Source organism: Macaca fascicularis, chromosome 2 (assembly GCF_037993035.2).
Source record: "Macaca fascicularis isolate 582-1 chromosome 2, T2T-MFA8v1.1".
Classification (NCBI taxonomy): Eukaryota; Metazoa; Chordata; class Mammalia; order Primates; family Cercopithecidae; genus Macaca; species Macaca fascicularis.
The window spans coordinates 81,494,928-81,512,344 of NC_088376.1; the positions used below are offsets into that span (position 1 = coordinate 81,494,928).

Here is a 17,417-nt window from a genome sequence, read left to right on the forward strand (position 1 = left end):
TGAAATTTTATATGTGTCTGCAATGACCCAGCAATTCTAGGAATTTATTCCATGGCTGTTCCCATACAGTTGCACGAAGTGTGTGCATTGACACATTATCTGTTTTTTTCCAAATCCTTTAGACTATACCTGAGTATAATCTAGCAAATATCTTTCAAATTTGAAATGCTTACACCATTTGACCTAATAAATTCCACTTTAAGGAATTTACCCTATGCCATAATCACAGTTGCACAAATGTACATGTGCAAGGGTATTATACCTAGAATAGATAAAGAAAGTTACAGAAGAGTAAGAATAATATAAGCTCATTGACTTATTTAGAAAAAAAGTCTCTGTAACTAGTTAATTATATATAGGTAGTCTCTGGGAATACAGGTAAGCTTAATAGTACGTAACCTCTGGGAAGTGGAATAAGAATTAGATGAAGACTTAATTTTCTCTATACTTTTTGATTTGTTTGTTTGTGACAGGGTCTCATTCCTGTCACCCAGGCTGGAATGCAATGGCACAGTCATGGCTCACTTCAGCCTGACTTGCTGGGGTCAAGTGATCCTCCCACATCAGTCTACTGAATAACTGGAACTATAGACACACTCCACCACACCCAGCTAATTTTTGTATTGTTTTTGTAGAGATGGAGTTTCAACATGTTGTCCAGGCTGGTCTCGAACTCCTGGGCACTTGCCTCGTTGTCTCAGAGTGCTGGGATTACAGTTGATTTGTTTTTTTAACGGTGTATATTCCAGGAGGTTTTGTGGGGAAAGAATGATTTAACAAATAGAAAAAAAAAATAGGTAGTAGTTAAAATAAGCTTGGTCAATATGATATCATAGGATCCCATTCAAAATAACTCTTTTAGGCTGGGCTCAGTGGCTCACACCTGTAATCCTAACACTTTAGGAGGCCAAGGCAGGGAGATGGCTTGAATCCAAGAGTTTGAAACCAGCCTGGGCAACATGGCGAAACCTCGTTTCTACAAAAAATTAGCCAGGCGTGGTGGTTCACACCTGTAGTCCCAACTACTTAGAAGGCTGAGGTGGGAGGATCACCTAAGCTTGGGAGATCGAGGCTGTGGTGAACCAAGATCGTGCCACTGCACTCCAGCCTGGGTGGCAGAGTAAGACCCTGTTTCAAAAAGCACAATAACTCTTTTATACTAGAGTACTAGTCACTTTGCTAAATATTTTGCATACAATATATCATTTCATCCTCAACAACCTTTGAAAAATAGGAACAGACACTTATTAAATATAAGGTAACTTAGTCTCAAAGAGTTAAGTAACTTGCCCAGGGTTACATAGTTTATTAGTGATGGAGCTAGAATTTTAATCCTGGTCTTACTCTAAAGACCTAATAACCAGGCTTCTGATTTCTTATACTTATTTCTTGTGTCCTCACTTTACTTGCAAAAAAACTGGAGATACTTGTAAACAGTTTCCCTAAGTACCAAAAAACATCTGTAGTGGAGGCCGGGCACGGTGGCTCAAGCCTGTAATCCCAGCACTTTGGGAGGCCGAGACGGGCGGATCACGAGGTCAGGAGATCGAGACCATCCTGGCTAATATGGTGAAACCCCGTCTCTACTAAAAATACAAAAAACTAGCCGGGCGAGGTGGTGGGCGCCTGTAGTCCCAGCTACTCGGGAGGCTGAGGCAGGAGAATGGCGTAAACCCGGGAGGCGGAGCTTGCAGTGAGCTGAGATCCGGCCACTGCACTCCAGCCTGGGCGACAAAGCGAGACTCCGTCTCAAAAAAAAAAAAAAAAAAAAAAAAACATCTGTAGTGGAATCACTTGGGGAATGTTTTTCAGTCTGTGGATGTCAGAGTTCCACCCCAGAAGAAGAATCTCCAGAGAGGGGTCTTGGGAATCATTTTTTGTTGGGTTTGTTGTTCTGTTGTTTCTTTTAGCTCCCTTACTCAGTAGGCAGATATCTTAATATTTTTTAAATAAGGTAAGATTTTTTTAAATAAGATATTTTTAAATATTTTAAAAATAAAATACTATTTTTTAAAAAATAATATTTTTTAAATAAGGTAGATATAGCTTGAAAATGGATAAATTAAGGAGGTAACAGTTTTGAATTTCTACATAGCACTTTTTTTCTAATTATATGTAATTTACACTAATAAAAACTCCTAACCTAGTTTAAGAACAGTATAAAATGTTAGGTTGAACAATATGAAATTCCTCATAATTTACCATTTTTTACCTATAAAAATGGCAATTTTGTATTTCAATGTGTTTATGTTTGTCAGTTTTTCCCCCAGGGATATGTTTCTGTTATTGCAGCCATACCATTTAAGTTTTTATTCTAAAAGTTTAACTTTGTCATTTCTTGTTCCAGTGATTGCAGTAATAGCAGCCACCCTCTTCCCCCTTTGGCCAGCAGAAATGAGAGTAGGTGTTTATTACCTCAGTGTGGGTGCAGGCTGTTTTGTAGCCAGTATTCTTCTCCTTGCTGTTGGTAAGTATTGTTATCATAAAATTGACCTCAAGAAGGTTGCTATTGAGCAGTTGGACTATAATTTGGAACTTCAGTGAAGCTTAAGAAAAATTAATGGAGGTAAATCAAGAAGTATATGGTCCTACATTCTGAGTCAAATCTCAAAACTCAGGCTTGATAAGATTTGTTCTGTCTGCAGAAAAAGGATTTAATACATCTTTAAAATTTTTTTTAATTATTAAGATTTTTTATTGACAAATCATAATTATACATTTATGGGGTACAATGTGATGTTTTGGTGTATGTGTACAATGTGGAATGTTTAATTCAAGCTAATTAACATAACTAGCATATCTTATCACCTTTCTTGCCTATCATTTATTATGACACATTTGAAATTTACTTAGTTATTTTGAAATACACCATACATTATATCTTAATCTGCAAATAGATGTGCTTTAAAAATTAGTTATGGCAAAGGCTTTTAATATTTTTGCAATGGTAGATCTTTTATTAGACATAATACTTTCAGTAAAACATTTTTTAATTTTGACTTAGAACAAACGAAATACCCAAATAATCTATGCATATATTTAATAAATTATTCTAAACAATTGATTTGCCATTTGGGGAAAAATCATTAATTCTCACCCAGGTACCAAAATATTAGATGCAATAAGGAGTTAATGTTTTAAAAATCAAATAGGAAAACCTAAGTAAATGAATTTTCCACAATTCTGGATGATTGGGGTCTTTCATAGTTGATTCGTTTAGAGGCAGTGTCTTGCTCTGTCACCCAGACTGAAGTGCATTGGTGAGATCATAGCTCACCTTGAATTCCTGGGCTCAAGCAATCCTCCTGCCTCAGCCTCCCAAGTAGCTAGGACTACTGGTGCATGCCATCATCCCTGGCTTTTTGTGGGGGAGATAGGGTATCACTCTGCCCAGGCTGGTCTCAAACTCCTGACTTCAACTGATCCTCCAGCATTGGCCCCCCAAAGTGCTGGGATCATAAGATTATCACCACACCCAGCCATCTTTCATAGTTAAAAAGCAATATAGGGCCGGGCATGGTGGCTCACGCCTGTAATCCCAGCACTTTGGGAGGCCGAGGCGGGCGGATCACAAGGTCAGGAAATCGAGGCCATCCTGGCCAACATGGTGAAACCCCATCTCTACTAAAAATACAAAAATTAGCTGGGTTTGGTAGCATGAGCCTGTAATCCCAGTTACTTCGGAGGCTGAGGCAGGAGAATTGCTTGAACCTGGGAGGCGGAGATTGTAGTGAGCTGAGATACCACCACATCCGGCTAATTTTTTGTATTTTTAGTAGAGATGGGGTTTTACCATGTTGGCTAGGCTAGTCTCGAATTCCTGACCTCAGGTGATCTGCCTGTCTTGGCCTCCCAAAGTGTTGGGATTACAGGTGTGAGCCACTGTGCCCAGCCTCCTTTCTCTGGCTTAGTAACCTCTAGCAGCAGAAAAATCCCCTCCTGCTTTTGCATGGAACACGGGTACATTTGTAGGCCAAGAAATAATATCTAAGCCTGTTTGAATTTAGTGTCAGTGTAATACCTGCATCAAGAAGGAAAAGTCATAAACTTTGATCTGACATTAGACATAATAAAATTGGTGCTTTTTGCCTTTCAAATTCCTGAAATTTAGAAACTCCTTGGAAATTTTTAGCAAAGGTTTAGCTCCACTGAATAGAACTACTCTACTTGCTTATTTTTAAATTAAACCAGTGTTCACAATAATTTATGGTTATTATATAGTTTTGCTGTTTAAAATTTGTTTCTTCAGTAGTCTCTTTAAATAAATTTTCATTGTAAATATGCTGTGGATTTAAATATTCATTATGAACCAAATAGTCTTCTGAATTATACCAGGAAACAAACCAACCTTTTATGTTGATTCTCTTAGAAAATGCAATTCCAAATATACTTTCAAATAATTAGATATTTCTTTTATATTATCTTTGAAGTCTTTATATATATTTTATTAATATATATTTATATCTATATTTATATATATGTTCATTTTTTGGAGACAGGGTCTTGCTCTGTTGCCCAGGGTAAAGTACCATGACAGAATCATAGCTCACTGTACCCTCAAACTCCTGGGCTCAAGCAGCCCTCCCACCTCAGCTTCCTGAGTAGCTGGGGCTATAGGAGCATGTTGCCATGCCTAGCTGATTTTTTTTTTTTAAGAGTCAGGGTCTTGAAATATTGTGTATTGGTCACAATTATATTTGGCGTTTCTTTGAATATGCATTGTTAATAATGCCATTTAAAATAAGACCTTTGGCAGTTTTCTAAAATCTGTCACTTTTAGTGTAGGAATATTATTATAGTACATGTCACAACTTCCCCATAATTCTTCCCTTTTCACTCTTGGTACTGTAGTGCCACATAGCGAAAAACTGTAAAACATGAGCATTCTGCCATACCATTTGTATGTGATAAGAAATTAGGTTTTATTTGTGCCATTTCTGTATTGCTTTTTCTTTGGTTTGATATAAGATTTCATATTATGAACCATCTGCCTTACAATCCTGTAAAACCTATCATTGCGTCATAATTGGAGAAAAAAATGTACAGCCTCCTTAAATTCATTATCTCTGTTTATCAGTGGAATTTATTCTTAAATCATAATTTTAAGCATATTTACCTTTTCCGTTTATACCACAAAAGATTCTAATATGTACAGGAGTCTTTCAGAATACTTATATTCTTGTGAAAATAAAAATAGCTATTTTTAAAAGTCAAGACAGTTATAACAATTTTCTTCCATTTATACAAAGCAAAATATGGAAGACACATAGATTAGCTTATTTCAGGCTTTATATGAAAACAGCGACAGAATTGTCTGAAGAAAACAAAAACCAAAAATCCTGTCATAATTGATTAGTCTGTAACAGTCACATAATCATCATGACCTTTTAAAAAACAGGAAAAATCACTTAGCTCTACATAATTGGTAAATTCAGAGAAAACTAAATATTGGGGTTTGTAATAACTCAGTAAAAATTTTAAAATTCAAATTCCATTTTTCTACAGTTTTGTCAAACTACAGTGTTATAAAATAAAAGAATAAACCTTATGTGTTTAAGTGATCTTGCTTTCTTTAATATTGTATTTTTCTTAATACTGAGAGGATTGGTCTTTAAGCAAAAATTAAATAATTTACCTAATCAATAAAACAAAAAGGTCAGGTTCAGTGGCTCACAACTGTGATCCCAACTACTCGGGAGGCTAAGGTGAGAGGATCACTTAAAGCCAGGAGTTCAACACTGGCCTGGACAACGTATCAAGAACCTGTCTATGAAAGTAGATAGGTAGGTAGGTAGAGAGAGAGGGAGAAAAGACAGATGAGAGAGAGAAAGAGATTAGATAAATAGATGATAGGTACATATCTGTAATCCCAGCACTTTGGGAGTTTGAGTCCAGGAGTTCAAGACCAGACTGTGCAACATGGCAAGACCCCATCTCTACAAAAAAGACAAAAATTAGTGGAGTCATAGTGGCATGTACCTGCTACTTGGAGGCTGAGGTGGGAGGATTGCTTGAGCCCAGGAGGTGAGACTGCAGCGAGTCATGATTGCACCACTGCACTCCAGCCTGGGTGACAGAGCAAGACCTTGTCCTCAATAAATAAATAAGACAACAAAGATTAAAAGATGGAAACTTTTTAATACTGGGATTCCTTATCCAGGGCTAATTTATCCTTTAGGCATAGTAAACACATGCCTTGGGCCAAGATTACATATAGGGGTCCACAGAAATATTTTCATTTTTATTTCTTTTAAATCAGAAGTAGTAATGTATATACATGTATGTACTAGCAAACCTATATGGTATTTTATTCATGTTTATACAAATGTATAGAAAATAGTCATAAATGTGTAGAGAATATAATTTTAATATTTTTTTATGGAGTAAGTTCCTTACAAAGGCAAAAAGGCCTAGAGACTTGGAAAGTAGGATGTAGCCCTGCTTTTTCCTTCTTAAAGGCTTCCTTCCTAAACACCTTTTCATCTCTTTATTTTATTCTTTTCCTACACCATGATCTTACGAATACTTAAATTCCCAACTGATTGCTATGTGTATTGAAGCATAATATCACAAAGTGCATAAATCAGAAGTGTATATCCATGAAACAACACCCAGATGGAAAAAAGAAGTAATTTTTCGGAGTGACGTTATTGCATTGTGACCTCAAGTTCAGAGCAACATGCTGTGCCCCTAGAATACTGTGATAGGTGCTAAACTAGTCAGGAATTTTTTTGTTTTGTTTTCAAGCATGCAGTGGTGTAATTATAGCTTACTGTAGCTCACTGCAGCCTCAAGCTCCTGGGCGCAAGTAATCCTCCCAAGTAGCTGGGATTAGAGGTTTAGCCACCACGCTCAGCACTAATCAGGATTTAAATATTCATATTTAAGGTGTATGAAATGTGCAGGTAATAAAACTGTTTTCCCAGCTTTTTATTAACAAATACTCCCTTCTGAGGCTATGTTTGAATTACTCAATTAGAGAAATTTTTCTCCCCACAGCTCGATGCATTCTATTTCTCATCATTTGGCTCATAACTGGAGGAAGGCACCACTTTTGGTTCTTGCCAAATCTGACTGCTGATGTGGGTTTCATTGACTCCTTCCGGCCTCTGTACACACATGAATACAAAGGACCAAAAGCAGACTTAAAGAAAGATGAAAAGTCTGAAACCAAAAAGCAACAGAAGTCCGACAGTGAGGAAAAGTCAGACAGTGAGAAAAAGGAAGATGAGGAGGGGAAAGTAGGACCAGGAAATCATGGAACAGAAGGCTCAGGGGGAGAACGGCATTCAGACACGGACAGTGACAGGAGGGAAGATGATCGATCCCAACACAGTAGTGGAAATGGAAATGATTTTGAAATGATAACAAAAGAGGAACTGGAACAGCAAACAGATGGGGATTGTGAAGAGGAGGAGGAAGAGGAAAATGATGGAGAAACACCTAAATCTTCACATGAAAAATCATAATCTGACTAATTTTGGGACTGAATGAATAAGTACAAAAGGTTGGATTTTCTATGTTGGCTGATTACCATATTGAACACATGGCATTTGTAGCATTCTTTAAATCTGTTTACTGAAATATATTTGACATTCAAGCAGTTATATTCAGTCCTTCATTTTATAGAATATTGGCACTATTATTGGTACAGTTTAAAGCCATTAATATGTTTTATCCATTTGATAATTTTACAGTAAGTAAATCTCATTCATTTTGACAGTTATCAAAGATGTACTTTCCACAGTTAAATTTACATTAATGGCAATTTTTGATAGTTTGTTTTATGGCTTTTTACTGTTAGACTAATCAAAAATAACTTTAAAAGGAACAAAGAAACTCCAGCATTTCACATTATGCATAGTTATGTAGCCATTTCACAGTTTCTTTAAGATGCATAAACTCATTGTTCTTGATAGTTCTTTTATTTTTCATTATAAAGTTACACCAGATTCAAGAATCTGAGTTAGCAGAATTCAAAACTATTTTGTGGAAACAAGCCAACTAGTAACAATGCAGCAACACTTCTGGTTTAGCTAAATTCTTTTTCCAATGTAGGAAATCCACACTGATTTGTACGTCTGACTCAGAGAAAGATGGTCGTCTCCAACAGAGAAAGTGAACAGCATTTGTTGGAAAGTGATGGCTCTCCCTCTTCCCTCCCCATTTCATTGTCGTAACGTAAAGTGTATTCTGTACATAATTTGCAAATAAAACATTTTATTTTAATTGTTACTTATTATTTAGATATTTCTCAACACTTAAATTCATAAAATTAAGACCATGTAAGGGTATGTTTTTAGAGAAATGGAAGTTTCAGTAACCCACAGAACATCTGTGATCTTTCTACAGCAGCTTTAGTTTTGTGCCAACATTCCATGTATTTTGAATATGAGCAAAAACTGATCTTTATTAAATAAGAGCAGACTTAAAGTAGCTTTGTACGCCTTAATGTTCATTTTGATTTATTTTAAATCTTTACATTCAGAAATGAGATACTGTATTATCAGACCAGGAGGCATTGCTGTGAAAGATAATTTCCTATTCTAAAATATCAAATTTAAAATAAAGATAATAAAACGTAAGAGAACTATTGGACTCTAGTTGCTTTAACTAGTTTTGCAGTTTGACTTTACGTCTTAAACATCTTAGTTACAAGTCTTTGAAAACTCTTGTTTACTTATGAGCATAATCATTCCTTGGAGTTATACTTTTATAAACTAATAATGAATATTAAATGATTTTTCTTCAGTCACAGTGAGAGCATTTTGCTTTGTGGTTGAAATAGGTAGTGTATGTCAGTCTTTGCTTTAGTCTGTTTCTCATCTAAGTGTTTGAATTAAAGATGTTAAATTTTTCTAATTGTGGAAAATACATTTTATGTATCATTGACACGTTTTATTAAACATGGCTTGATTGCTTCTTTATAGTAGTCCCTGTAAGTGGACAGAAATGTGGCTATTTGATGTTAATGCAACTATGTCAAGGCTGCAATCACTTTTAAGAGTTTTTTTTAGCAAATGTTCATTGATGAAGTGCCTGGGTATTTTCCCCTCCCATTTGCAGAGCTCTACTACATTTCCACAGTAAGCATTTATATATATAATGTTCGCTTCTGGGTTTCTTTATCACCAGTAACATTGATACCTATTTTGGGATATAAACATGGTGTTTTTCAGAAACAAAATTTATTTCATTAACCTTTTCTATTACTGTGATAATACCCAGGCACTCAATGTTTATCCTGAAATTTTTTATAATACATGTACTTTGTCTAGTCTTAAAGACATTTGGAGCATGGCCAGCAGGAAAGTCAGCTTCTTACTGATGTGTGTGGATTCTTACAGAATGTTAGTACAAATTTTTATAAATACTTGGTGATCCCTGGGGGGAAATATCATTCTTACTATGGTTAGAAAGTGAATTAGAAATTTCAGCTAAGTTTCTATTTTACTATTCAAGTTGTATACTTCAAACAAATGCAAAAATCAAAAGACTGCCTCTATTACAATCCTCAGTGGAATAGATGGCTATCTTTCTTGGCTAACATTAAATATTCTTGTATCAGAGCATGGAAAATTGTTTATAATTGTTAATAGAATGGTGGGGTTTTTTTTGTTTTTTTTTTTTTTAAGAACTTCAGATTCGCTATGCTGCTGTAAGTAGAAGCATGAAGCTTTTTGATCATGTAGGGCTTATTGTAGAGGGTATCAATTGGCCTAACTAAGCAGGATTGGATTTACCAGAGGCTAAGTTCAGATAGTAAGAATAATGCATATGTGATTGTTCTTAAAGTCAATGTATTAAATAAGGTATTTTTCCTTTTCCCTCTTACTGGATTTTTAAATTTTCAAACCATGTGGCCTAGATAACTTTAATTGAAATAATATAGATTTAGTTGAATACTACATTTTAATATATCACATGGAAATTATGCAGTGGTGATGAATTTTGGTGTTTCCCCCCTCTTTCTGGTTTTACATCATGAGGCTCAATTAGCTGCTGACAAGAAAAATCATCTTGTGTCTTTTGTAAATTGAATTTTTTTTTAAATCTTTATTAGGAACTGGAAAACAGCAAGTATGGTTGATTCTCATTATTCAAGGTAGTTATGTTCTATAAAGTCACTGCGAACACTGAATTAGCAAATACAGAACCTAGGGGAAATACAAGGCTAGATTTCTGCAAACCACTGGTCACATTTTCATCAAGCAGTCAACATGTAAATGTCTGTTTAAAGACACCTTATTTAATATAGTCGATTCATTAACCTTGAAGTCATGACCAACAACACTGTAACTCATGCCTGAATGAAGCTTATCTGACGCATAAGCTTCATAAGGCACACAACAGCCTTTTTGCCCTTAGGAACAGCTTTTTGCCCTTAGCACTAGGCTTGGGGGCCATTTTAAACAGTGAAATCAAAAAAAAAAAACCAGAAATGCAAAAACCATGGCATTAGAGTAAAAAGGACACATTTATAGTATGAAAGCTGGAACATGGCCTTGTTCAACCTCAGCTGAGGATATATGTACAGCAAGTTTTTTGCTGTACCACAAAATTTTAGGTTAGGCAAATTCACAAATACAGAATCCACGAATAACAAGGATCAACTCTACTTAACTATATTTTAAAGCTGTGACATTTATCTACCTGGTTTATGTAATAGAATTTATTGCTGAATCATGCTCCAGTATTTGAGTGATGTTTTAAATATCCTATGTCTGAAAATAATTCCTCCTAATTGTGTAGTAATTTGCTTTTACTGTTTCAGCAGTATTTCAGGTCTTTGTTCATTCACTCAGTAATACTGAGCACTTACCATGTACCAGAATTTTACTAGGCACAACCATGAATAAAAATACAATTCTACCCTCTTGCACCATTAAATAGTGTGTTAAGTGCTATGGCAGCAAATTGCTACGTATGCTGGATATCTCTTGTTTTCCCCTCCCGCTCCACTCTGCTCTTGCCCCCAAAGCTGACCCGAATGGACCACAGCAGTGGGCTCCTATGCCTCCTGGCTTCTGAGTGGGTTTGGCCAAGGAGTGTCCTGGCCAGAGATCAGAGGATGGTAGGGTGCCTATTCTCAGCTCTTCTCCTGGGGTTGGGAGGCTGCCTTAGAAGCCAAAGGTCACTTCTCCCAAACCCTTTCCCTGCTTTCCAGGTTGCCAGTCCCTGCACTCTTCCTTTCTGGCCAAGGATGATGTCTGTTCTGCTGCTACTAGCCTGGAGTTGCAGAAACTACTGTGCTTCCTCTATGGGTAGCCTATACCTATACTTTTGTAGTGTCTCCTCATAATAATGTAAAGAACCATCTGTTTCTTACTGGAATCAAGACCAATACCAAGGAGAAATACCTAGGGAACAAAAATTCCAATGAGGAATTCACCTCTTTGTCAGATCCTTATCACCAAACATTAGAAAAGATCTCATAACTTTATACAGCGTGTTGTAAGAGTATTGATAACTAAAATCCTGTTCTAGTGGATGTCATGCAGATAACTACACAAGGAGATGAATTTAAATTTGCCTTCTTTGGCAAGCCCTTAAACCAATGGCTAAAGCAGTTAGTTGTGTTTCTGAGTAGGTCCCAATGCATTTATTTCATTTGTCCAATTGAGCAGACAGACCCTTTGAGACTTTAAATTCGTGGCTTTTCCAATCAGACAATATTTCAGTCTGAGAGAGAACATATTTTCTGAGGTTTATAGTTTTAGGATTGTCCAAAAGGCCTATGATCTCTTCTTAACATGACAGAAAGAGGGAAAGATAAGTTAAATTTCAAGGGAGTCAGATCATCATACTTACTTCATTTTCAGTGATTTCCCAGATGACTTTAATTTTTTGTGTCATGACTCCTCAGAATAATGGGTTTTTTTGTTTTTGTTGTTATTGTCTTTTTGGTTTTTTTTTTTTTTCTTTTGAGATGGAGTCTCACTCACTGTGTCGCCCAGGCTAGAGTGCAGCGGCAAAATCTCGGCTCACTGCAACTTCCGCCTCCTGACGTTTAAGTGATCCTCCTGCCTCAGCCTCCCAAGTAGCTGGGATTATAGGCACATGCCACCACACCCTGCTAATTTTTGTATTTTTAGTAGAGACAGGGTTTCGCCATGTTGGCCAGGCTGGTCTTGAACTCCTGACATTAGGTGATCCACCTGCCTCGGCCTCCCAAAGTTCTGGGATTACAGGCATGAGCCACCATGCCCAGCCAGAATAATGTTTTTAATTGCAGAAAAGGAAATGCATGGGGTTACAAAGGAAACCAATTACACTGAAGTGTAAGCTACCAAAATAAGTTAATTTGTTATGTGGTAGTTATAGGTGTACGGTTAATAGCCAGATCTACGAGTGGATGTAATAACTGCTATGATGTTGAAGTAGCATAAAACATAGATCTCTGCACCAACTGTGATGTAACATGGAAATACCTGATTCCTGTTGACAAAGTCAGTTACTGCTAGTACAACTGTGGATTGCTGTCTGCACTTGTCATTGAAGGAAATACTAAATTTTAGTTTTAGGCTAGTGAAATTAAAGCTAATTTTTCCCATCCAAGTTCATGTATCTTCTGAATTATATCCGTGAATCCCTTAGAGGTCTGTGGATTGTAGGTTAAGAACCCCTGCCCTAGCTAATCAGATCCACCAATGATGTTTCAAATAGGACTATAACATATTCAAAGGCCAATGATACTTAGCATAATTCAATTTTAATATTATTCACATTTCATGTCACAAATTTAGTAACTTACATGTGTTATGTGATGTTTTGTTTGGATAGATTATGTCTTACTCCTAAATAAAAAGTCAAGATTTTTGTAGCAACTTCTATTTATTTTATGTATTATTTTGAGATGGGGGTCTCCTCACTCTGTCACTCAGGCTGGAGTACAGTGGTATGATCACGGCTCACTGCAGCCTTGACCTCCCGGGCTCAAGCGATCCTCCCACCTCAGCCTCCCAAGCAGCTGGGACTACAATTGCACACTACCATATCCAGTTAATTTTTATAATTTTCATAAAGATGGGGTCTCCCTATGTTGCCCATGTTGGCTTTGAACTCCTGGGCTCAAGTGATCCTCTTGCCTTGGCCTCCCAAAGTTGTGGATTATAGATGTGAACCGCCACGTCCATCCTGAAGCATCTTTTAAATGGGAGAAGCAAAATAGGGTTGTAACAACACAAATATTATCTTTCAGTCATTCAACAAACATTTGTGGAGTGATTACTATGTGCTAAGCATTGTGCAATCACAAAACTCAAAAAGCTAGTTTAGTAAGAGAGACAAGTATTCATGCAAATGGTGGCAATGGTGTTGTGTAATGTCAAGAGTATCTGTGACATGCTTATGAGATCACATATGTGAATACCCAGCCCAGATTAGGAAGGTCAGGAAAGGCATCCCATAGAAGTATCATGAGCTAGATCTTGAAGAATGAGTGGGTATTAGCCAAGTGAAGAATAGGGGAATTCTGGGCCAGTGCAGCAAGATGTGCAAAATAAGACAACAGAGTGAGCATGGCATCCCCTGAAACTGAAACTAGTTAAGGTGCAGCTGGGAAAGAGAAGAGTCTAGAGAGGGATACAGGTGGCAAGTCATTGACCAGAATCCCTTCCTTTAAGAAATACTCCTTTCCCTTCTGTGGTGCTCCTCATTCCATTCCACGGTGACAGGCCTCAAGGATGAGCACCCAGTTCACACCAGGCCAATTGAAGTCTTCTCATTTCCTCAGGGATCTTGAATTCTAAGGACCACGTGGACCTGAAGAAACCAATAGCTATATTCCCTTCACATGAGTGGAGCCTGTCTAGAAATAGAACCAACATGAAAAAAACAGAACCAAGGGGTGGATCAGGAAGACAAGGCCTTAATGCCATCTTTGAACTCCTAGATCTAGCCTGACCTAAAGCCATTCCTGGGCTTTTCAGTTGCATAAGCCAACATATTCCTCATTTTTTCTCAGTTATTTTGAATGAGATTTCTGTCACTGGGAACTGAAAGATGACTGAGTTGCACACAGTAAGTATGAACAGTGACACTAAAATACCTTTGGAGCAGATTGACTCAAAGCAGGAGAGTAACACATTCAGATTTGCATCTTAGACTACACTAATCACAAAGAAAATGGCATGGCAAGGAGCAAGGCTTAGATATTCTCTGGATACTTCCAGTATTTCTCAGATTTACACATTCTAACCACAACTCCCCTCTTGTTAAAAACAATTTGTTTTCTTATTACAGAAAAATCGGAAACTTATAAGCAAAAATAACCAGAAAACTCACAAACCTACTATCTTAGTCCATTTTGTGTAGCTATAACAGATACCACAGACTGAGTAATTTATAAAGAAAATAAACTGACCTGGCATGGTGGCTCATGCCTGTAATCCCACTACTTTAGGAGGTTGAGGCGGGTGGATCACCTGAGGTCAGGAGTTCAAGACCAGCGTGGCTAACATGGCAAAACCCCATCTCTACTGAAAATACAAAAATTAGCTGGATGTGGTGGTGTGCACCTGTAGTCCTAATTACTCGGGAGGCTGAGGCAGGAGAATTGCTTGAACCCAGGAGGCAGAGGTTGCAGTGAGCTGAGATCATGCCACTGCACTCCAGCTTGGGCAACAAAGTGAGATTCTGTCTCAATTAAAAAAAAAAAAAAAAAAAAGAAGAAGCTTATTTGACTTATGAGTTTGGAGGCTGAGAAGTCCAAGAGCATGGCACTGGGATCTAGTGAGGGCTTTCGTGCTGCATCCCATGGTGGAAGGCAGAAGGGCAAGAGAAGATGAAAGCCAGTGAGCAAGAAGGGGCTGAACTGGCTTTTATAACAAGCCCACTCTCATGATAATAACAATGAATCTGTGAAGGCAGAGACCTTATGGCCTAATCACCTCTTAAAGGTTCCACCTCTTAATACCATCACAATGGCAATTAAATTTCAGCATGAGTTTTGAGGGGGACATTGAAACCATAGCAACTACCTCCAGAGACAACTACTGTTAAAACTCATATATACCCTTCTATAGCTCTTATATGTGTAACATGTATGTCTATGTTCACTGAGGTGAGGAGATAGTAAATAAATGAGATCATACCATGTATACTTTATATTAAGAGCATTCAGAAATAAACGATCTGGAAAAAGAACATGTTGTGTGAAACCAAAGACACCATTTTTTCAGAAGAACAAATTATTGACCAGCTTATGATTTTAAATTGTATTTCTGCTCACCAACTTAAAGCTTCAGATTGTGATGTTATCCTTAGACTAAGTATATAGTAGGCCAGGCGCGGTGGCTCACACCTGTAATTCCAGCACTTTGGGAGGCCAAAGCGGGTGAATCACGAGGTCAGGAGATCGAGACCATCCTGGCTAACATGGTGAAACCCCGTCTGTAATAAAAATACAAAAAATTAGCCAGGTGTTGTGGTGGGCGCCTGTAGTCCCAGCTACTCAGGAGGCTGAGGCAGGAGAATGGCGGAAACCCGGGAAGCAGAGCTGGCAGTGAGCCAAGATCGTGCCACTGCACTCTAGCATGGCTGACAGGGCAAGACTCTGTCTCAAAAAAAAAAGACTAAGTATATAGTAAACACATGCATGTTACAAAGTATTTCACATTACAGTGTTTTTAATGATCAACATTCGAGGGGATTAGAAGGAAGAATTTATTATTAACTTGCCATATCCTCAAATACATACACCTTTTACAATTATGGCACTTTGCACTGCAAAGAAAAAAATAAAGGGCAGTAACAAGTAAATTAGTACACAACAAGGCTCTTGAAAACAAGAGCAGTAACTGCAGAAACTGGTCTGTACTTACAGAGTCTGGACAATGTCTGACAGACTGCACAGCTATAAAGAGTGGTTGGTTACTACACAAAGCAAAGCAAGTTGCATCTCTGTCTCATCTCTCTAGTTGCATATACTCCACAGGGTTTAATTACAAAATTGAAACCCTATTCTTAATAACTTATTTTCTCATTGTCCTTTAATAAAAGAACCATCAGAATTCTCCACTTTTCAATCGCATGTGCTGTCTTCTATCTCACCTTCCATCCCATCCCCAACTTAGTCTCCTTCCAAAGTACTGATTGCAAATTTCATTACTTAACAGACAACATATGCGGCCGGGCGTGGTGGCTTATGCCTATAATCCCAGCACTTTGGGAAGCCAAGGCAAGCGGATCACGAGGTCAGGAGATCAAGACCATCCTGGCCAACATGGTGAAACCCTGTCTCTACTAAAAATACAAAAATTAGCCAGGCGTGGAGTGGAGGTGCACACCTGTAGTCTCAGCTAGTCAGGAGGCTGAGGCAGGAGAATTGCTTGAACCCAGGAGGCAGAGGCTGCAGTGAGCCGAGATCATACCACTGCGCTCCAGTCTGGGCAACAGAGCAAGACTCCATCTAAAAATTAAAAAAAAAAAAAAAAAAAAAATGCAATATTCAGATGTCTCGTGCTTCCCTCTGCCTCCACCCAAAGTTTATTATTAACAGCACTGTTGGGAGCATGACATGTTTGTTTGAACTGTTCCATCAATGCCAAGCCACGATTATACACGGATAATATCCCTAGAGAAGGGAACCAACTCCTGGAAAATGAGCTCGAGTGTTCAGCCCCATTGCCACCTCACATTCTTTATTCCCCACCACGCAGATTGAGAGGGGTGTGGTGATCAGACAGAGGAATGCCATTTGGACTCCCAGCACAGGCCATAGACTACTTTTCTCAAGAGGCAATGGCAGTTCTCTGCAACACTCAGGAGGCGAGTCATCTGAAGAATCTTAAAACTGGGAGACCTGCTCCACCATCCTTTCCTTATTTCATTCAACCAACATTTACTGAGCCTCGACTATGTGCTGAACAATGAAAATATAATGAGGAACCCATAGTCCCGGCTCAGAATCCAGGGAAGGAGCAAGGAAACCAGCAGCTGCCTGCACATGCACACGTTGCCGGAGGAGAGCCATCTTCCGCCCTAAAAGCTACCGTCTCCACCATCTGAAAGTTTCCAGCCTGGTAGGGTTATGATAAGGCAAACAAACAAACAGATGCAAACAAAGTGCTCAGGCTTTAACAAAGAGCTTCGATGGTGAAGGAGAGATTGCAGAGGCAAAAAGAGGCCAGCAATGAGAGAGCTCTTATCCCACAATGGAGGATTTTACAGCAGTCATCACTCCTTAGTCTCTGTTTCCTTTTTATCACCGCCACAAATGCTTCCCAGAACTGGGAATATTGCCCACCAGGAGTTTACAAATCCAAGTGAAAACTAACCACTAACTGATGGCGTAGAAAGGAAAGGAACAGGCCACGCGTGGCAGCTCATGTCTGTAATCCCAGCACTTTGGAAGGCTGAGGCAGGCAGTCACCCGCGGTCAGGAGTTTGAGACCAGCCTGGCTAACATGGTGAAA

The 17,417-nt window shown here is 38.1% G+C and overlaps 1 protein-coding gene across 1 annotated transcript in view; it reads left to right on the forward strand.

The window, feature by feature from the left end:
* Window positions 1-10,890, forward strand: part of SEC62 (SEC62 homolog, preprotein translocation factor) — a 31,190-nt gene extending 20,300 nt beyond the window's left edge. The window contains exons 7-8 of the mRNA XM_015445509.3: window positions 2,348-2,467; window positions 7,000-10,890. Of these exons, the coding sequence (XP_015300995.1) occupies window positions 2,348-2,467; window positions 7,000-7,469 (590 nt within the window). The 3' untranslated portion in view covers window positions 7,470-10,890. The remainder of the gene's footprint in view (window positions 1-2,347; window positions 2,468-6,999) is intronic.
* The last annotated feature ends 6,527 nt before the right edge of the window (window positions 10,891-17,417 follow it).